Source organism: Simochromis diagramma, unplaced genomic scaffold (genome assembly GCF_900408965.1).
Source record: "Simochromis diagramma unplaced genomic scaffold, fSimDia1.1 OVJJ01000321.1, whole genome shotgun sequence".
In the NCBI taxonomy this organism is placed as follows: domain Eukaryota; kingdom Metazoa; phylum Chordata; class Actinopteri; order Cichliformes; family Cichlidae; genus Simochromis; species Simochromis diagramma.
Window position 1 is genome coordinate 1,468,393 of NW_024386772.1, and position 22,315 is coordinate 1,490,707.

At 43.6% G+C, this 22,315-nt stretch overlaps 2 protein-coding genes across 2 annotated transcripts; both read right to left on the bottom strand.

The window, feature by feature from the left end:
• Positions 1-3: 3 nt before the first annotated feature.
• LOC120740032 (nuclear distribution protein nudE homolog 1-B-like) lies at positions 4-12,096 on the bottom strand. The gene is given in 10 exon segments (XM_040042116.1): positions 4-3,394; positions 3,744-3,889; positions 4,214-4,299; positions 5,346-5,568; positions 5,570-5,613; positions 5,696-5,832; positions 6,268-6,416; positions 9,080-9,233; positions 10,926-11,138; positions 11,704-12,096. Coding segments are annotated over 9 exon segments (1,074 nt in total). The 5' UTR covers positions 11,012-11,138; positions 11,704-12,096; the 3' UTR covers positions 4-3,345.
• Positions 12,097-12,365: 269 nt separating this feature from the next.
• Positions 12,366-22,032, bottom strand: LOC120740094 (mpv17-like protein). The gene is made up of 4 exons (XM_040042217.1): positions 21,293-22,032; positions 20,749-20,819; positions 19,521-19,550; positions 12,366-19,281 (listed from the first exon to the last, which is right to left on the bottom strand). Exons 1-4 carry the CDS (start codon positions 21,597-21,599, stop codon positions 19,066-19,068), a joined length of 624 nt encoding a protein of 207 aa, XP_039898151.1. The 5' UTR covers positions 21,600-22,032; the 3' UTR covers positions 12,366-19,065.
• Between the last annotated feature and the right edge of the window lie 283 nt (positions 22,033-22,315).

The following is a 22,315-nucleotide window of genomic DNA, read 5'->3' on the forward strand; positions in this document are numbered from 1 at the left end:
TTCTGTGCGTTTCAAGTTTTATTGCTTTTTCAGAAGCAGCGCTGAAGGTAAAAAAACAACAAAGGCCAGAACAGGTCTTCAGCACTTCATGTGAGCATGCAAGCACTTCATTTTACAGAGTCACATAAGGCAAAAGAAAAACACCAGAGCCTGTTGCTTTACACCCACCCTGAGCAGCTACTTATAACAGGTCCTGACTCAAGATTTGAGCAACCCAACCTACACATCCTCATCCTACATTTTAGTGACCCTACAGTGAGTAGACAACACTACGACATACTTTTTTAACATAAAACATGAGTAGCCTTCACTGAAGTAATCGAATCTCCTCAGAAACAGAAGATGTTTCAGATTTCACTCCTGGAAAGACAGAAGTAGCCCTGCAGAGGGATCTAACAAACGTCTCCACAGACTAAAAAGTGCCTAAACTACCCGTCTGCCACGCAGATCTCACAAATCTCCATCATTAGAATCATCTAACATCTACACGTTAGCTCTAACATCAAACTTTTGGACGGAACAAATATTTTTATAAGCATAAAAGCTCATCTGAAATATCCTGAGGGTCGCCAGAGGTACTTTTTGTAACTACCGTTTGCAATCTTTAACCAGCAGGGGGCAGTGTTTCACCAGATGTTGCAGCTGCTATCCCAGACCTGCTGCACTGTATCCTGGTACAATTTGGGCACAAATTTATAGCAGTTATTTACATTCTGTTGGTAGCTTTGGTTCGTTTTGGAAGGTTAAAAAGTAATTTTTGTTTTGTTTTTTAATGCAGGAATTTACAATAACTTAAAGTTTCACCCTGTTAGAGGCATTAATGTTACCTGTAAATTTCACGTCAAGCTGGTGATTTAAGTGAAACATTTTAAGTATAAAACTGAACTTTGGTCTGAAGGGAAGTCTCCAGAATCATTAGTAATCATCATCCAGGAACGATGAATATCCACGGCTAATCTTTCCTAATGTTTCCACCACACAGAGAAATAAAACCGGTTTTATCGGGTTCATCTTCTTCACCTGAGCGTTATGGTGCGTTCACAGAAAAAAGAATCAAAGTTTATGCAAAGAAGGAGACTAAATTTTGAGCTGGTGACATGAATGGAGGTAAAAATATTTCAGGCGATCAGCTGAGATTCTCCTGACACCCGCGCTGTTTGAATCTCGAGGCATTACTCAAGTTAACTTGGAGAACGTGGAGAAAAGGAAGACTTCCTGTGAAACTCTGAAAATATGCTACTGAAACGTTATTCCAGCTGTGGGCTGGACTCTTCCTCGTCTCGTTGGCTGTCACGATTGAATAACTGTGGATTTTCATATGACGATTCTTCGATTCTTTAGTGTGAACGCGCCATCTTTCGCTCTGATTTTGAAAGAAATCATTCAGCTGCTTCTTCAGAAAGTTTCATCCTGCAGTCGGACTGCGAGTTAAAAACAGCAAAGTGGTGAAGAGCTGGTTTACGCTGCACTACACTGAGAACAAAGACTACCAGTTACAATCCAGGAGGGCGGAGTCAGACCAGCTCATTATGTCCATAGGTTAGTCTTCGTGAAATAATTGTAGATGACAGAATTATGAACGCCACGTGTGGACGGACAGCCACAAACTTAAACTGTGAGAAAGCCTCCTTCCTCTACAATCAGGTTATTGATGACAAACTGAGCTGAACTCCATAATTAAGACAATAACACTAATAAACCCAAACAAAACCGTTTACTGTGTTCGGCCCACCTCAATCTAGGTTTTAGCCTGACTTTGACAAACTAAAATGAAATTCATGGAGAACTGCCCGAGAACCAGAAGGCAAAGAGTGAACCACAGAACGAGGCCAAAGGGCCACATGGAGCTGCAGAGGAGCCAACTTCTCACATTCAATTAATCATTATAAACACATTTAGACACCTTTGACAGATACATCCCAAAATGGTCACCTGGTGTCGCAAGATCCTTCAAAAATAGTCACAGACAGCGCGTCACCTTTCCGTGACCGTGCCGTCTGTGACTTCCTTATAAAAGGTCAAAGGTAACAACACTATTTCTTCTGAGCTTTGCTGCCTCAGCAGTAAAATCTTCAGTCATGTTAGAGCTGGGCGATATAGACAAAAACATTAATACACATTACATCCTGAGCGGTCACGTGACCGCTCACCAACAGTCTGCGTCCACCTTTCGTTCTGCTGTTGAACATAAACGCTGCTTGTTTGAGGTTCAGTCACTGCGAGTTTAAGTGGAAGCTCTGTGTCAAAGACTTTTCACAGTTGCTCTTTGTGGTAAAACAAGAAGCTGCAACGCTCCACCAGACTCCATTCACAAAAACAGGAAGTTTACCTGCCAGAGCAGAAGCTGCTCATCATTAGTTCGTGTTACTGCACGGCGGTGGTTACTGGCAGAGTTAGTCGTTCAATAGTTTCGGTTGGTGCTAATAAACGTGGTGGCGTGGAAGTTTGGGAAACACCTCTGGGGTATTTCCTGGCTCAAGATGGGCCTTTAGTAGTTGACTTGCCACGCCGCCCTTTTAGTTTAGCTTTAGTTACTATGATAAAGGTGGTTACAGAGGTTTTGCTAGGAAAAGCCATTAATCCCAGCAGCTTGGGGCAGGGTTGTAGCACAGCGGCAGAAACCCTGCAGTCAGTTTGGATCTGAAGTGACGGGTAAATCCGGCTTCCTGCGAGGTAAAAATGTGTTTTTGTTAACGAAGTCTGATTCCCCTCTCCTCAAGTTTTCTGCTACCACAGACATTAAGTTAACATGTACCGTTACATTTCAAGTCATTATTCACACTACACGGATTTTTTGAAAATATATCGACGTATTTACCAAATCGACACATTGCCCAGCCCTAAGTAACGTAGTCAAAGTCTCTGCTCAGTCTGTAAGAATGTGTAAACATATCGTCTTGCTAGGCCACCACGTGTGCTTATCATCTCCTCTCTGTGTGAAATCAGAGACACTCCTGACGGTGGAAGCTTTTTGACTGTCGGGAGGTTTAAAGGCAGTTTTACCCCCCAGTGTGTGCATAAAGGTGCCCGTCCAGTGCTCAGCCATCAGACGTCTCTCAAGCTCACTTTGTGTTTAATCTGAACAAAACTTTAGAGGGAGAGGGGAAAACAAGAAGATCCAAACAAAAGGAGCTGAGAGGGTCCAGTAGATCAGTTCAAAGCCAAGTGCGAGTGCTGAAAAGAGTCCTGTTAACGAACAAACAAAAACATCCCGACGTGTCTGGAGTAACGTGTCCTCAGAGCTTCGGTAGTCTGTGTCCTGAAGAGGCGACAAGGGCGATACCTGTGTCACGTTCGGGAGACCCGGGGTGGACGGAGACGACGGGCCCAGCAGCATTTTTACTTTCACAGCAGCAGCTTGGATCCAGCTCCTAAATCCAACCTCTTAACGAGCCTGGAAACAACAAGTAAACAGTCACAACCTCTGAACGTCTTTCAGTGTCATCTCTGACCAGACAACAGAGTGAGTATTTCCACTTCACAGGACGGACTTTAATAAAGATCAGTAAATCTGCAGAACAACCCGGGGCTGCAGCATCGTACGTTACAGCAAGAAAATCAGTCGTTCATCTCACTAATGCGCTCGATGCTGACCGGCGAGGAAAGCAACAGTGGAAAGTTTAGATGACCAAACACATGCATCCAAATTTTTAGGCCTCTCTCAGTAATATGAAGGTTCCCCTGATAAGCAGGAGACTTACAGTGAGTCTTACGCTGCCTTTCACGGCTGCACAGAAGCTCACCCCTTGTTGTAGAGGCCGTTGGTTGGATGGCTCTCTGAGGAGCTGCTCTGACCCGCCGCTGCCCCCTGTCCACCAGCGTGGGCTCTGCGATTCACCGCCTGCTCTTGGACATATTCCCGACACGATGCCAGCCTGGACTCCAGACTCTGAACGGAGAAGAAAAAACGAAAGGTTCAAATCTCTGATTTGTAGGTACCACTAAGTACCTTCTGGTTTACTTGGGGTGTAATTTTTAAGGCTTTTCTTGCTTTGCTCCCATCTTACTATTGTTTATCTAAAAATATGCCAAGTTACTGTCTTCACTCTGTACCGGTGATTTAAAAACAGAAAGAAAGAAAAATCACTGGCTGTGTTATTCTTCCCAAAAGTCAAAGATAAGTCTGTGTAATGTTTAATGGACTCTGAGAAACTGCCTGCAGCATCACATGACGGTAAGTCAGATGATGAAAAACACGAGCCGAGCTTCTTACCCCGACTTTCCTCAGCAGCTCTCCGACAATGTTCAAAGCAGAGATCCTCGCCGACGTGGTGAGCGGGGTCCCAGACAGGCTTTCACCTGAGAAACAGACACGCAGCTCAGTGATAACGAAAACAGACGAGCAGGATGACCGATTTACACTCGATAAAGCAGTTAGTTAAAGAAAACATTCACAAATAATCAGATTCATGAATATGATCATCATCTGTACCCAACTCAAACTTATCAACAATCATCACACTCTTATTGTGAAAGTTCACTGTTGGCGAGTCCGCTCCGTCCTTTCCTGCCTCGTGTTTCTCTGGTGGAAGGGTCGCCCGTCGACAGAGTCGGACTCCACCGGTGATGTCAGGCTAACCAGAACCTGCAGCAGGATGAGACCCGACTCACGGACCCACACGGACCTAAACTGAAGCTGCAGAACTGAGACTACTGCTGCAAAACCCACTCCACAGGATCAGGGTAACCCATGCAGGACAGCTGACACATACAAATAAAGTAAAATAAAAGCTGAACATTAAGGGTCTTTACTGAGCTCGACCTGTTTCTCCTTCAGGACCCACAGAAAATAAACACCAAAGGGGATTTTCTATATTAAAAGTGCTGCTGCAGCCTTTCCACTGGCGGTTTTGTTCAGAAAAGACAAACAAAAAACATTTTTCTTTCTTCCTGGATACTGTTGCCAAGTACAAAATGAGCCCCCCAGTATTTTCGGTGTAGTTTCCACCACGGGGCAGCTCAGCAACCAATCAGGATCGCCGCTGATCCTTTCCCAGCAGCAGTAAACTGCTGTTTGGTTGGATTTCAGCCGAGCAGTTTGAGCGCTTATCGCGGGCAAATCCATAATTAGCAGCAAGAAAAGAACAGCATTGTTTTTTATGATGCCAGAAGCTTTTATAGTTGTTTTAGTGTCACTAAGGAGAGTTTATCTGTAGGGATCTGAAACTTTATGCCTGATTCTTCTTAAATCAGGCATAAAGTTTGTTCTTGGAATCGCTGTGGCTCAGATACGACTGATTATAGAAGAGCTCAGGTTGTGTTTCAAGCACATTTTGAGAAAGTCACACTTCATAAACAGAGCTGGATGGTAAAAAGGTTAACACCACCACAGAACATAGACTGACCTCTGCTGACGGGGGGCTGCGGGGTGCTGAAGGGCTCTGCGGAGGCGGGGGGTCTGGGCGGCGTGGCGGCGGAGGGAAGGGGCTGGTTAGAGGACGAAGACGCGGGTTTGTCTTCTGTTCTTTTGTCTAATGGGGTGAGAGGAGGGGTGGGCAGCCCAGCCGAGGAGGACGACGCTGATGAAGAAGGCTCTTTGGCTGCACTGCTGAAGGACGGCTTTCCTCTCCTGTACCTGCTGTTTTTGCTGCACGGCGAGCTCCTGCCTCAGGTCTGTGCAGACACACAAAGAAATGATGAAGACGAGCAAAAACAAACACGAACGAAACTGCCGAAGAAAGAGATCTCGCTGCACCTCTGGCTTCGTCCTTCAGTCTCTGGACGGACTCTAACAGGTTCTCCTTCTCGTCCAGCTCGCTCTCGAGGAAGGCGTTCCTCTCTATGACCTGATTCATCCTCTGCTCGAAGTCCTCCAGTGACATGATCGTCGCCCTGAAAGGCACCGAACCAGAAACGTCACAAAACAGACCGTTTACAGGGTCACTGCATTACATACATTGTTCATATTTTATCAATGTTTTATTTCTGTATATTTAATATTTTGTTTTTTGAAAAATATCTTAAGGCTCATTTTTATATTTTAATTGGACGATATCAAAGAACTGATTGGGCGCTGTGATTTAAGGTGGTCCCACAATCATCTGATTTAAGAGCATGTATGTTTTAAATGTCATTTATTTAATAAATCAGTAAACCTGGAGCTCTGCAGCTTTTTGTTGTTGTTTCTTTACATTTGTCTTCTGCTGGTTTCGAGCCCGTTTTGGTGGACAGATGTACAATTTTCCAGTTTCTTTTACCTCCACTTAACTTAAATTTCTTCATTTATTTCTGGAAATTCAATAAAACCATGCTCATGCTGCTCCTGACCTCTTGGCCCTCTCCAGGTCGTCGTTGGCCTGCTCCAGCTCTCTGATGTATTTGTGAAGCTGGTCTCGGACGGCAGTGGTTTCAGCCAGGTCTCCCTCCAGGCTGGAGATCTGCCGACAGGCCTCAGAGTGCTGCGTCTCATACTTATCCTGGCAGGAGGGACGAAAATACAAGAAAAATACAGTCAGAGAGAGAATGAGAAGCAAAATAAAGACAGACCTCGGCGGCTGGAGTGGAGCAGATCTTCAGGAACTCGGCTTAAACCTCAACAAATATTCAAGAGGATTGATTTCAGCTTTAAAAGCAGAAATAAATGAATAAACTTTTAGTAAAAACAAACCGTTTCAAGAATCAAATTCACCAGAGAACCTTTCAAATGCCTCACAAATGAAGAAACCACGACTGAAGGCATAATATTCAACCTTTATAAACCAATGTCAGACTTAAAGAGCTTTTTTCCCTCGTTTTCAATCCAGCCTTTAGACCCGAGCTCTGTCAGAACCTTTTGTTTGTCAAGCTGCTTCACACCGACCTACGAATCATTCAAGCATAAAAGGCTCCAAAGCTAAAGCGACGAGTCAGTCGTGTCTCCATATAAACAATTTAGCAAAGAACCAAATTTCATTTGCATCTTCAGGCACTTGGTTGCACCCAGTCTGTCACAAAAACACTTCACATGTTCACATTTCTTTAGTCGAATCTTTTATGCCAGGTTGAAAGTTTGGGCTCAAATGTTTGATTCAGCAAAGTGTCGCCATGTTTAAGCTCAGTTCTTCAAAGTCTGGTCCTTCGCTTACTTTACTGGAGTTATTTTGGCCTTGTGAGAAAATAAATAAATAAATTCTCATCCAGCACAGCAAAAATCCTTCCAAGATGAAGCCTTTTCTGTGCCGCGAGACCATCTGAACTCTGTCTCTTATTTCGTACACCCGGAAGGTTTTTTTGTGGCAGGGTTCGCCTCCAGGGTGTCAACATTTTCTCATATTTCTTGTGAACGACAGAGCAGCCAGTGTTCAGCATTTATTTCAAAACCTTAGTCATGAATCGTGCTGCATATTTAGATATTAATATAAAAAACAACATCTAAAAGTAAATTATTCTGCATTTCTCTCTCCAACGTTTTGGTGACACCACCGTCCCCATCGATGCTGCTCACACAGGCGGCAACGCCGGAGCCGTCTGCACAGACGCTCCACAGAAGTCTGGGTCCAGCGTCAGGCTGCTGCGTTCTGTATGACGAGGAGAAAACGGCACCGTCATCATTACAAGCAAGCGTCAGGGTTGATGCTGGCTCTGAGCAGTGAGAGCAACAGCAGATACAGCTGTTAAACCGTCTTATCACTGCAGCGTGTGGGGACAGTTCACCATCAAACACAATGCCATGACGTCATTTTCACTGTGCCTGGCACCGGGGGCGCGGCGCCCACCATGAACAAACTCTGCGCCATCGTCCCCTTTTTGCTTTTTAACCGAGCTCCTCAAAATGCCGGCGCACACCCGGCTCTGTGCACAGCAGCGGGACAAACTAATGAGATTTGTATCAAGGATCTTCTGGAGGTACTGCCATCCCCTCCAGACACAGAGGGAGCGCAGGAGGCGTCAGCTGCCTCTCTCTGGCCTGAATCGACCCTCTGTGAGAGCGAAGAGCGCGCTGCTTACGCTGAGCAGCGGCTCCTCTTCACTGCAGGCAAACCGGAGCCAGAAAACCCGACTCGCAATCAGCTGAGCGATATGAAAATCCTCATCAAAGCCGCTTCAACGGTCAGTCGGCTGAATGCAAATTCAAAGACGGCTGAACACTTTAGTTCAAGTTTAGATACGGACTTGCATCACAGAAGCTCCTTTCAGAGTTTCTGCAGGATTTTAAAAGACAAAATTTATGCTTTTTAAACATCAAACACTGTGAAAAATTAGCCATATATCCGAGCCTAATACAGGTTCGGGCACCAGTGCATTAACCCTTTCAACATTTACTTTGTGTGAATAAAGTAAACAGAAAACTGAGGAAAGACAGTGAATTGAACAGAACCTGTCTCATTTGTGGTTTTCACTACTTTTTCTTTATAAATGATGAAACTGACTCCCATAGCATGGCAGCTCAGAGTAAAGCTGCTGCTATTCCACATCAGGATGAGCCAGGTGAGGTGGTGCAGGTATTTGATTAGGTGGAGATTTCTCTTCATTTTGCTTCGTCAAAGATTCTCATATTTGAAATCTGCCCATTATTTTTCTGTGTTTGAAGCGCTGCATTTCCTCAGCACATTAACATATTCACGTTGACTAAAAAAATGATGTGCATGTCTGGAAAATAAGCAAATGATCCTGCAGCAACTACATCACTATTTGTGGAGGAATTTTGAATCGAAAGGACTCTGAAAGCTAGTTGTTAATGTGAATCTCAGTGTACACGGCTCCAGATTTGCACTTTTTGCTGATTTTCCATCTCGTTCAGCTGCACGCTGGTAGCAGACTGACTGTCTTGTTGCTACTGTTATGCACCAAAGTCACTTTGAAGATTGTAAATGTCTGCAGCTGGTCGCAGACCTGCTTCCTGTGCTGAAGTTCATTGCACACAGTTGCAATAATTTTGGTCATGCTGTGGTCTCCCACCACCGTTTCCCCCACTGTGACTGTAGCTTTAGAGAACCAAAGGGAGTATATCTTGAAAATCAGGGCTCTGTTGGAGGTCTTCTCTGCTGCTGAATGCTGGAAAGTCTCATTTCTCCATTGGTGGAGTCTCAGTTTTCAGAGTCTTGAGTTAGCTTGGAGAGCTGAGATGCAGAATACTGAGAACTCCTTGCGTCTCCCGTACCTTATAGTTTTCCAGTTCCATGCGCAACCGGTTGTTGGCAGTCAGAAGCTCGCGGTTTCGCGTCTCATACTGCTTCAGCTCCGTCTCCAGCTCCACCTCGTAGTCCCGACTCATCTGCTGGAACTCCTGCAATTCCTCCTGAGCTTCCTCTGCACTGAAAACACAGAACATGCCCCGCATGTTTGTTACCATTGGATATTTTCACTGCAAATCAATCCCAACTCATAAATGAATACAGCTCGGGTTGTGAGTTTGGTTCTTCCAGTGAAAACAATCAGACCAAGACGATGTTTAAGACAAAGATCTGGATCAATTTAAACCAGATGCAGCTGGACCCAACTTGACCAACATAACCACAGTCAGCATTATGGGAAGCTGTTTAACTGGGGGGGGTACAAGCATGTTGGGATGCTGTGTAAAATAAAAATAAAAAGGCGGCGGCCTTCATTTGCAGACCTCCCTAATTACAAATAAATGTTTAGTCTTTGACAAATCTATTTTCACTTTTCATTTGATTACAGCAACATGTGTCATGTATCAGTAAACTGCAAGAAGACCTGCATCAGCGATGGTCTGGCGGAGCATCAGTGCATGTTAGATTGGTAATATGAACATCTGTGAAGGCCCCACTAATGCTGAACGACATATGCCCCGAACCCTAACTCAGGCTGCAGAGAAACATACAACCTGTTATTATTTGTGTGTTGCTCAGACTCCAACACACAGCTCCAGATTAAAACAGCCCGCCTGCCGTCTGAAAGCTCGTACTAGCAGGCAGCTTTAGGACCCAGGGACGCAGTATTACACATGCGGTTCATCACCATGGTAACTTACGCTCCAGACCTAACCTACTCAGAAGCGAGAACACAAATCAACAGGTATGAAATCACTTTCTACTGGCCAATCAGCTCTCTGGAAATGTGCATCAGCATTGCTTGAAGACAAACAAGGCCGCAGCACCCAGATAGTAAGAGCGTCTGAAGTTTATAAGAGCACCAGTAACAAACAAAGATCCTCTGAAGTAACGTCACTGCTGCTTTTCGTTCCGTTAGGTACGATTTAAAAACCATTTTATTGTTCTATGAGCCTAAACGTGTAAACTTCAAACAGCGTTCTTACTTATTGATAACCCAAATTTGAATTTTGCTTTTGTGTTCTTTGCTCTCAGAGCGTTAAAAACTCCTAATGATGGAGCAGAAATGATACAAAATAAAAATACAGTGAGATTAACAGAAGACTTAACTTGTACAGTCATGCTTTTAGTCAGCTTTCCTTCTGGGCTTCAAATAAACTTTATGAACATAGCAACAGTTTTCTAGCCCGACTGAATAAACCTCATAAAGCCAACTCTCATTCACACGTGTCCACATGCCCTAAAAACCAGCTGCTGCCAGCAGACCTCTCAGTGTTTCTGCTTGGTCAGATGCTGCAAACCCTGCCTCGGCTACGCTGTTAGACCCCAGGTTGATTTATTTGTGGATGTTCGAGTGAAGGCAGATAAGGAAAAAATATCCGGGGTATGTTAAACGTGCTTTAGCGGCCCCTGACCGATCACCTGTCGAAAACATTTGGCACATTATGAAACAAAAACCTACGACAGCTGGAAGTGCTGAAATCCAATATCCCCTGAGAACAGAGAAACATTTGGTTTTCTAAACACTCCGAGCGCTGATAAAAGAAGAACGTGATGCAACACAGTGATAAACATGTCTCACTCCCAACTATTTTTAAACACGCCACCAGCGGTGAATTTAACGTGAGATTAAGATACACATCTACTTCATTCTATATACAGCTTAGGGTTTATAAATTAATAAAATTATAAGAAGATCACCAGGGGCCATACCTCTGTTGGTGCTTGGCAGCCTGCTCCTTCCAGTACTCCAGCTCTTCCTCCAGGGACCCAAACACTGGAGGCTCCCGGTCCCCCATCTCTAGGGCAGGCTCTTCTCTCACACACCAACACTAGTCTGTGGGCAATTTCAATAAAGAGCTGAACTACTGTTTGAAAGCGGCCAGTTTATCTTCATTGTTACACAGGCTTGTGAAAAAACAGGACCTGATGTAGGAAAAAAATTTAGATGATTCTTGTGAGTTTTCGCAATAATCCGGCACGAAAAGAAGCAGAATTTATACAAAATAAATCTGAACTTTCAGAGTTTGCTCGTCGCAGCTATCCGTGGTGTAACGGCGTGCTTGGAGAACATCGTTCAGTTTTAAGTGCAGTTTATCGAACACCTGAGTGTATGCCGAATTAAGGAGCATACCGTGTTGCGTCCAAGAACGTAATAATATTTCCAACTTCCACAAATATTGTAAGCAATTGAAGTAATGTAAAGGATTTTAAATGAAAAACTTACACGGAGTCTGGTCACACTGTGAGCGAGACCAAAAAAGGGAACTTAATGAGCATGCGTTACAGTAAGACTTGCATCAAAACCTAGAACTTAGTTTATCTTTTTTTAAATACTAGTAACACATTCCTTTAGAGTCGTATTGGTTTTTAACTCGTATACAACAAAGTTAGATGACTGCAAACAAGCCACCGCTAGCCACCTAGTTGGGCTAACGGAGTTTAACCATTTAAATCCCGCTGAGACTAACATATGACTTCAGCTACTTACGCTCAACAGTTGTCTCCGTTCGACGACAAATTAACCAGATTGAACACTTCTCTAAATCTTCTCCATGTCTTCTTTAACTTCTGGCGCTTTTGACGATGAAATTTCAAACAGAATCGTTCAAACAAACCAATTTAACGGACTCGCCTTAAGTTGGAGAACCGCAAAGTTGCTGCTCTTTGGGAAGACGTCGAACAATACACTTTGCCATTCATATTGTCCAGACCAATCCACCAATCAGAGGTTACAAGGGAGCCTCGTTGCCTCTCGCTATTGGTGAACTGTCTGTCAATCAAGGACTGGCAGGCGGGGTTTATAATTATTGTCCAATCACAGTAATGATATCAATGTAGAATGGGGGAATCTACCAAAAGGGATCTTAACAGTCCCAAGAGTCTAGACGTTTTTGATGGATTACCAGAGGATGCTGCCTTTAAGTGCTGTTGGAAATGTGTCGAAAAAACAAATATTAAAAAGAAGTTCTAGAATATAGGCATGTAAAAGTTATTAACAAGACCATTATTATTTTTAATTGCAAAATAAAAACATATGTAAATATATTTATGTTTATATTTATTTAATATTTTTTTTTTGTTTCATAAATAGCTGCCAGCCATAAAGAAAAGTGATAAATTTAGATAGATCAAATTTTGTTTGTTTTTGAAAGGGTGGTAAATTACTTTTGCAAAAAAGTTCAGGAAAGCTTTTTTTTATTATTTACTTGTTGTTTATTTTGTGTGTGCGTTCTACTTTAAAGAGCACCTGCTCACGACAGTCCTGTGTTTGTATTGCATATTGTTAAAAGATGGCATTTAAATTATTTTTGTATTCTCTTGGAGTGCACCTTAAGTTTTCTTAATGTTAAAGAAAAAAGTACATTCATGAGAAATAATATTGTTTGGAGAAGATAATAATGTACCATCCATCCAGCATTTGTCCAAGGCATCCTGGTCAGATGTTGAGCCAATACTGAAGGATGCAGCTGTCACTTTTAGAAGATGCTTATTTCTGCTACTGGTATCTTGGTTCTTATTCTTTCAGTCACTACCAGTAATGACGAGGATACTGGTGAGGTCACAAATGTAGCTCAGCTCAGAATCTGTAAAACAAAGGGCTGGTGTGACAGGACAGGATGGTAGTAACGGGGTGAGACAGAAGCCAGACAGCTAAAGGAAGATTCGTTCATTCTTATACTTTTTTGCAAATGTATATGTGCATGTTTTTTTGTTTTGTTTTTTAGTAGAGCCATTCATTTATTTATGACCTCATTATTTTGGCAGTGCTGGTCCCCCCTAGTTGCCTTTGCAGCTTCGGTCTCCCTTCATCTGTCTGCAGGCATCCCTGGCTCTGTGGCCAATTAGACCACAGGACGAGTGTTGTCACCAAGTACTTGCTCAAAAGAAACCTCAGGGTTTCTCAGTGGAAATAAACCACTTGTTGTTTTCACATAACCAGACAAGGAGCTGTGTGATAAAGCTGAAACTGTGTGGATGTGTGATTTAAAAAGAGATCAAGAAGCATGTTAAATATTCAACTTCTTTGTCTGCTTACTTCAAGTTACTTTTATTTCTGCCAACCCAAATGTGAGTTTCAGCTTTTTTAAACAATTTTATAAAAACCAAAATCACTTTCCAACACTGGGTGGCAACAGAAGCTTCATCATGTGATCACTTTTTTACTGAGATGACGTCATTAATGGTTATTTATATTAACCATTGTGTTTTTTTTGTATCAGTTACTAAACCTGTGCTTAAATTTAAGTCCTCTGCAGCCGCCCCCTCACAGTCTGTCGCTTATGTTTCCCAGGGTTAGAAAAGAAGGGCACTTGGCAGCGTCCTTCACTCTGATTGGGTAATAATTTCACTTCCTGTTGATGGGGTCAGAGGTCGGAATGACTGGGTCAACTCTGTCCTTTTGCAAAGGGATTAAGGAGGCCTATCTGATCCTGGTTAATCCACCCGCACATCACTGGAGCATAAAGCTTTTACACACACACACACACACACACACACACACACACACACTGTACCCTTGCTTCATATCTGTGCTGCATGTTTTGAGTCCACACACTGACAGCAGATTATAAACATGAACATGTGACCTTCACTGACATTAGCGGCAGTCTGGTTAAAGTGATGCATCTGTTTTAAGAAATACTTTTATTTGCTTTTAGAATGAAATCTATTAAAAGACTGATGTCAGTACTGTGTGTTGGTAAAATCTAACTTTAATTTTATTCACACTTGTTTTTGGAGTTTACTTACTTATATTAGTATTAGTTGTCTGTGCTGAGCAGTAGAGTTGACTAAACTCATTTAAAAGTAATAATTTGTATTAAGAATACTTCCTCTGTGGTGAGAACAAAGACTCACTGGGCTGTTGATGTTTCACCTCAGATCTTTGATTTAGTCTTCACTTCACTATGATGTGTTTAGACGACCACGTTTGAGACTTCTGCAGTGATCAGTAACTTTAATAAATCCAGCTTTCCTGTTGTCTCTGCAGCGTATGGGTCACAGAAAACAGAGAACCCTGTCTCTGAATCGTAAATGTTGTGTGCATGCTATAAAGTAAATATCCAGCCCATTTATAATGACGCTTTCTTACGTCAGCATGAATTTCTTCACTATAATTTAGCTAGAATAATATTTAGCTCTTCCACTCTTGTTTGCCGGTACATTAAGTGACTTATCCTGTTATGCACACTAAAAACAAAACAATGCATCAATCCTAATTTAAGGTTAGCTAATGTTTTAAGACTCTTTTTAAGAGTTTGTATTAAAGGTTTTAATTAAAGCCAGTCTGTCGATTTTTACAGGATAGCTCGATCTGGTTAGACAAACAAGTTGCCAGAAATTGGAAAACAAAACAAAAACATAAACTTAGAGTGATGTACTTAAGAGTCAAATCTTAGAGAATACTTAGACTAAGTTAAAGTGTTTATTTAATCGTTTTAGATTTCATTTTTGAGCACTGCTGGGAAAAGACTTTGAGCATCAGATTCCAGAAACTGGCCTGAAACACCTCCTCATGGTGCTGCAGTATAAATAGACAGGGACTCTTTAAGATTCCTATATTTAACTGTTAACTGTGGGATGATTAACTGTTTTTCATTTAACTTATATAAAAAGTAAAACCTCTTATTGGACGATAAATTCTAGAAGAATTGGTGCGTATCCTCGTGAGAACCTCGTGAGATTCTAGTCGCTGAGGAAAAAAGTATCTTCCAGATTAACTTTTTTGTGATTTCCTGCCCTTTTGGAGCTAAACAATATCACCAAAACACATGAAATATCACTGGAAAGGCCACAATGTCCTCTTTTTAGCACATCAGTACTTAGTGGGGTTGCTCAAATAACTCAAAAGATAGAGACCAAAAAGAAATGTCCATTACAGAGGACATAAGTGAACAGGCTGGGTCTCAGGAGGGCGGAAACAACATTTACTCCACCCCTGTGACAGTGCCGCTAACTGTGGTCTTTATCTGCTCCGGGAACCTGTTTAATGCTCAACAGTCCAACAGCCTCACTGTTCATGGCTTAACTGGGACACAATTTTCCCATCGCATCTCATTCGAATCAGGACAATAACCCCGTCCACTGGAGACAACAGGAGAGAGCTGTTTGACCGGTTTATTGGTGTCAGGTTTACTCTGTGAACACGTGTCAAAAGGACGCACAAAGACGTGGCCTCGTTGTGAAAATATTAAAGTGATGGAACAACAGAACAGCTGAGGTCATCACAGCTGCTGTAAACTAGTCGCTGTAAGATCCTAGTGATAACTTTTATAAACCACTTTGCAAAATAAATGAACATTTGTTGAGGTTTAATGTTCTAAACATGGAAAACAGGATTTCTAGGTTTATCCACTGAAGGGCTGTTTTTCATTTGATACATGATCTCATCTGATAACACCAAACCAAAAGTCTTTCAGAGTCAGTAAATCTAAACTCGTGTAACTCAGGTAAGTGATGTGAACACAGTAAGGTTTCTGGGCTGATGGCAAAATACAGAACAGTGACAAATTAAATAAAAACCAGTGAAACCTGCGAGGGAAGGCTCGCTGCCTCCTGCTTCATCCTGTGAAGGAACGCTTCCCTCTGCTGTTTCGGGGCCTAGCAGGGCGTTGGGATGAAGATGACATTCATCACTAGCTCTGGCCTTCTCAGTCACATGATCTCAACCCAGCTGACCACAGGTGGGAGATTTTGGTTCAGCACTTTACTTTTCCTTTAATTTGTCACTCACCTGTATTGGATGGTTCAAGTAACAGAACAGGATTCAAATGTTGTAACTTCACAAACTACCAAACACAGCAGAAGTGGGATGCACTGATACGTATCCTGCTCTAATAACTTATAATGAGCCCTCTGGGTTCCCTCCAGGCCTTCAGTGAAGTAAAGTAACCTTCTAGTAATGGTCTAACTCTTCTTCTCGTGTATCTGTATTGATACGTGTCCAGCTGTGCAATGTTTTCTGGTAACACCGCATCTCAGGAAACAGGACATCAGGTCAGTCGCTTCTTCTCCACATAAACGTGAGGTTTAGGTTACGTTTGCACGCTTGTAGGAGCAGGAAGGGAGGAGGTAAGGAGGAAACATCTGTAATTCTACTTGTGCATCAATCCATTTATGATCTCCCACCAATCCAAAGTTGTGTCCAACTAGCAGCAGGCTGCCCAGGCCAGGTGTTCTTAGACCAAATGAGCTATATAATCTCTCCAAGAAGGTCTAGGTCCAGGCCAGGGTCTCATCCCAGTTGGGTGTGTCCTGAAATCGGCCAAAAGGAGGTGCCCAGGACACATTCTACCTGGATGCCCAAACCATCTCAACTGCCTCCTTTAAAAAGGTCCCCACCACATTTCTAAGCCACCCGATGCAAGTAACTGACAGTCATCTATCTTTACTGTCTAACTGCTCACCTGCCTGCTCGATCCTTCATGTATATTTATTTTTAATATTACTTATCTAGCGGCATTAGCAGGTATTCTTTTAAATTCTCAAGTTTGATTACTTTGACATTTACTGAGCACAATCACACAGAGTGAACCTTTCTGAGTTTTTATCCTGCAGATACGTCAGTGCATCCCAGCGCAACTACGTTTTAAATTGTACATACACACATAAATATACAGCAACACACATCTTTCGTAGTATTGATTGTAACTGATGGCAGTCACCAGTCAGCCAAACACATCTGCAGACTTGTTGTCAACAGAAAAAGGCACGACTGGTATAAAGCAGAAATATCAGCCCTTGAAACTGGTCTCAGGAGCTCCGCTGTGCTGCAGGCTCAGATCAGATCAGGAACCAGTAGCCGTGGCTCGATATGTCAGATAAAACGTCCCCGTTTATTTCAAGTGAAACCTGCGATGTTTGAAGTCGAGACGTCACCACAGCTGCAAACATCTGCTGTTCGGCTTTAGCCCTGCAGCTGCTTTAGTGCTGATTCATCGCTGTTTGCTTCACTTTGGTCCAGAGCAAAAATAGACTATATTGCCAAAAGTGTTCACACACCCATCCAGATCATTGAATTCAGGCGTTGCATCACTTCCATGAGCACAGGCGTGTACAGCCAAGCACCTAGACATGCAGACTGCTTCTACAAGCATTAGTGAGAGGGTGAGTCGCTCTCAGGAGCTCGGTGAATTTCACCGTGGTACCGTGATAGGATGCCACCTGTGCAACAAGACCAGGCATGAAATATCCTCGCTACTAAATATTCCACAGTCAGCTGTTAGTGGTTTTATAAAAACAAAAACGTGGAAGTGAGTGAGAAAGAGAGCGACTCAGCTACAAAGAGGTAGACCGACCTGAAATCACAGGTCAGCGGATGCAGAGGTGCATAGTGAGCAGAGGTTGATCGCTGGTTTCCATGGCAACCGAGCCTTACATCACCAAGTGCAATGCTAAGGGTCAGATGCAGCGTGTAAAGCATCTAGAGCAGCAGAGATGTGTTCTCTGAAGTGATGAATCAAACTTCTCCATCTGGCAATCTGATGGACGAGTCTGGGTTTGGTGGTTGCCAGGACAACAGTACTTCTCTCACTGTATTGTGCCAAGTGTAAAGTTTGGTGGAGCGGGGATTATGGTGTGGGGTTGTTTTCAGGAGCTGAGCTTGGCCCTCAGTTCCAATGGAAGGAATTCTTCATGCTTCAGCATACCAAGACATTTTGGACATTTTCATGTTCCCAATGTTGTGGGAACAGTTTGGGGATGGCTCCTTCCTGTTCCAACATGACTGCACACCAGTGCACAAAGCAGGGTCCATAAAGACGTGAATGAGTCAGTTTGGTGTGGAAGAACTTGACTGGTCTGCAGAGTCCTGACCTCAACCTGATAAGAGACATTTGGGGTGAATTAGAGCCGAGTCTGTGAGGCAGGCCTTCTCATCCAACATCAGTGTCTGACCTCACAAAGGTGCTTGTGGATGAATGGTCAAAGGAAGGAAGAAGAGCAAATACTTTTGGCAGTATAGTGCATCTCAGCAGCTTCTTGGTGTGTTTCTAAGCTCCCTGAGGTTGAATGGTGACGACCAGCAGCCTCATTTGACCCAAAAAAAGTCTCAGCTACACATTAAATAACCTGATCTAATGAGTTTAAATGAGCCTTCATGCTTGCCTGAGCAGGAACCAGTTTAATGACCTTGACCTTGACTCACAGTGTACTCGAAGTGAATATAATAACAAGTTTTCACACCGAATGAACCTTTGCAGCGAGAAATGAAGGACAAGTTTCATGTTGTCGCTTGTGCACAGCTAAATCGTATGATTTACCATTGCTTTATATAAAGATGCAAAATAAGGGAGAGGGTTTGAAGAAAAGTGAGCAGAGCTGCAGGACTTTTACCTTTGGTTGCTCCAAAAAGATTAAAAATGCATGAAAAAGGACGGACGCTTACTGAACCCTGAGGCTGACCCTTGTGGATGTTACCAGACTGATCTAACCAAAACTGACTAAAGAGTTCTGGGTACCAGCTGGAGTACTACATTAATGTGTAGCTTTAGAAGATTCTCCTGTAGCTGTGAGAGCCTTTAAATTGGTACGCAAACAACATCATATTTTCATAAATCCTAAAAACGTTCATCGCCATAAAAAGAATCAATAAAACATGCTGGACTCATAAACTTCCTTGACAGACTCCTGCCTGTCAATCAATGCCCTTAATTTAAAAACTCGCCTTCAAAATCCACATCAGTCAAACCTTGTGACAGACAGTGAGAGTATTCAGTGATTTTTCTTTCATTCGCTCCTCAGCTCTCATCGTGCTGGTTTAAGTGGAGGTAACGAACTCTCGGTCTTTCCTCCACGGCTCAACAACCTGAATGACTGAAGCGGCATCCTCTTCCACTCCTTCCTCCTCGCTTTAGTTTTCCCGTTGGGTCTTTTGCTTCTTCCGGGCCAGCCGGGCCTCACGCATCTCCTCCAGAGTTTTACGTGGGTCCATGATGAACGCGAAAGCCACTCCGGCCGTGCCATCGCCGTTCTGCCGAGAGAAGCACAGGAAGGTGGCCCAGAGGAAGGCGCAGCAGCCCATGAAGGCAGTCCGCATGTACAACGGCATCAGGACGAAGTTGAGGAACTAGAAAAGTAGAAGCAGAGAAGAGGACCATCATGGAAAAGGGTCTTCTGAGAGGTTTTCCTGTCAGTGGGGTGCACACTGTGATTCTGAATCTACACACTTCATGTGAAAAAAACAACAACATTTACCAGTAAATAATATCAGACAGCACAGCAGCAAAATCTCTGATTTTTAGTTCCACTCCTCTGAGATTTTTATTTTTTCTGACTTTAAACAAATAAAAATGAAAACAGGCTCACCTGCATGAATGGCCAGTACATGAGTCCAGTCTGAAAGAGAAAACAAGACATGATCAGAGTTTCCATCTCCATGCACACCTGAGAGGATCCCAGGGAGAGGCCAGGGATGAGTGTAGAACTGAGGCGAAGGTGCTGTGATTGGGATGCTTCCGTTCATTAAAACATCGCACACAGAGCTGGCAAACTGCACGCAGCAACATCTGTTGCTTTACTATTTAAAACATTAATCTCTATCAGGTCACTGTGGATCCTTCTAAGGTTAGAAAAGAGGACATATCTCACTCGCAGTTTCAATCCACTCACTTAACGCAGCTTGAAATGGAGAGTCAGCAGCAACGCCTGCACAACTGCACTTCAATTAGTGTGTGCAAATTATTATACTCCTTAGAGTATAATTTACACAAAGGCGATAAAGCAGAAAAGATCTGAATAAGACAGAGATAGAAGGGAGACACGCCAATCTCAGAAAAACAGTGAAGCATGGCCACCAAACATGGTTAGAGCTCAGCACTGAAGCTAAAAGACTGGGGTTAGAAAACATTACACGAAAGAGAAGTTAGGTTTAGGTGTGCGTTACAAGTTAACAGAGGGGGAAGTGCAGCAGCAGCATCCTCCTCTGTCACACTGATCCTCTGCATCTCCTCCTTCACTACATCCATGAACCTCCTCTGAGGTCTTCCTCTTCTCCTCCTGCCTGGCAGCTCCATCATACTTTGTCCAGTAGATCCTCCCTCCCACCTCTGCACATACTCAGACCACCTCAGCCTCTCGAACTCTGAGCTGTCCCTCTGATGGACTGATTTCTAATGGTGCTCACTTTTGTTGTTTAGTGTGTGTGTGTGTGTGTGTGTGTGTGTTTAGTCACTGTTTTTCAAGATATTGTATTATGCATAACTGTTGTCTGCGTGTGAGGATGGATGACTCACGACTGCAAGTACAAATAAAGCAACCCGAAGCTGTTTTACTGTAATCACAGCAACATGACACTATGAGTCACACTTGGCAGGACGTCAGCTCCTGAACGTCCTGAAACCCACTGACATTTTTATCCTCTGGCTGAATTACCCCGCGTGCTCTCCTCCGGGCGCCGAGCCCACTGCGCAAAAGCAGAAGTGCCGGTGGCGTAATCTACATTAATCCGGTTGTGAGCTGGCAGCGGCAGAAGCTACCGTGTGTGAAAGAAAGGCGACTTTCCTTCGTTTCGCGCCGCTGCTGAAGCGCTTCTCACCTTCCAGGTGTTGAAGAACTTCTCCCTCCAGTCCTCAAAGACGTCCTCCTTTCCCTCCAAGAAGCTCACCCCTGCGAAACAGAGAGCAGGTTTAAGGCACGGCTTGGGACGTGCGTCTTTACGCACAAATTTAAAAACTATGGAACAAGACCTCACCTTGAACACTTTAGTATTTGACTGAGAGACAACCTTGACCGGAAACCACTTCACCTTCACACTCATTTAAGATGTTAGAGTCTCATTCACAAACGGACACTCTTTAGATTTTATAGTAATGGTTTGTCCCGATTGTCCAATTATCACTCATTATCAGCGTCATTCTGCGTCTGCGCTCTGGCTCCGATGGCTGGTTGACATTTATAGTTGGAAAAATAATCAATAACTCTCATATTTGATGTTCCGACTAAAGATAATATTTGCTGGCTTCAAACAAAAGCGCATTGAAGGGGGGGGGGGGGTGTTCTCACGCGCTTTGCTTTAACACGAAGCAAACTCTCAGTTCTGTAACCCTTAACGTGGATAAAATGAAAGCTGCCCGTCTTACCGGTGTAGAAGACACTGGTGGCCAAAGGCGACGCGAAGCTTTGGTCCAGCAGCAGTTTGCGGAAAACCATCCCGGCGGACTTTCCAGGGAAGCGCCTCTCCAGGGCGCGTAGCCAGAAGTAGTTAAAGTTTCCCTGGAAGCTGATTGCCACGATGGCGACATTGCGAGTGTGTTTCCAGTCCATGTGCTCCTTCTGAGCGATGAGCTGGTGGACTAGGTCACCGCCGGCGAATAAGCATCCGTACAAGGTGACATTAGCCAGCCAGGGGAATCGCTTGGCGGCTTCTTTGAGTACAGCTCTCCTCATCGTCTTTGGCACCGATGGGGACGCAGGTGCCTACAGAATGACCTGCCCTGAGTGGTTTCACCTCAGCAGTCAGGATGCAGGCATACCGGTTGGATTCGTTTGGCTAGGCCCTAGTGCCAGCCTACTGGACGACAGGACGCAATCCATCAGTGCGCCGTAATCTGGGAGGGATTACACGTTTCCGCTGGCAGCAGGAATATCGCACATCATCAGATCTCAGATGAGAAATGCCCAAAAAACTCCCCGAAAAATGCAATGCATAAAACCTGCCATGGCTTCGCTTTGGTCACGGTAAATTTAAATCCAGATCATTCTTTCTACTTCCCGTGAATCAGGTGCGTCTCCAGCAACAAATCCTGCAGGTCAAGCGCTAATCTGCTCAGGCGTACATCCCGTCCAACTGCGTCACCAACACAGCAGCAGCTCTGCGCTGAGGCACCTGTCAAAAAGTGATTTACGGTAATTTACCAAAAAGAAAAAAAAAGGATTGTCGATATTTAACTGGTTTAAATGACTTGTTGGGCTATCGTCTGTGAATAAAACAAACCTATCTGTCGTGAATGGTATCAAACCATTTTCAGTCAGAAACAGGTTGAAGTTGCAATCAGTTTTTGGCAAAGCGACTTTTATATATCCTTTATTTATGAGTGCAAAACTCTCACTGACATTAAAATGTATTTTTTTAATCAGGCCAAGAATGCAGAAGAAATATAACA

Coding starts and splice junctions, on each gene's coding strand:
- LOC120740094 (XM_040042217.1), bottom strand. CDS start 21,599: ATGAGGAGAGCTGTACTCAAAGAAGCCGCCAAGCGATTCCCCTGGCTG. Junction 19,551..20,748: donor AGTTCTTCAACACCTGGAAG/GTGAGAAGCGCT, acceptor TTTCTCTTTCAG/ACTGGACTCATGTACTGGCC. Junction 19,282..19,520: donor TGTACTGGCCATTCATGCAG/GTGAGCCTGTTT, acceptor CTACTTTTCTAG/TTCCTCAACTTCGTCCTGAT.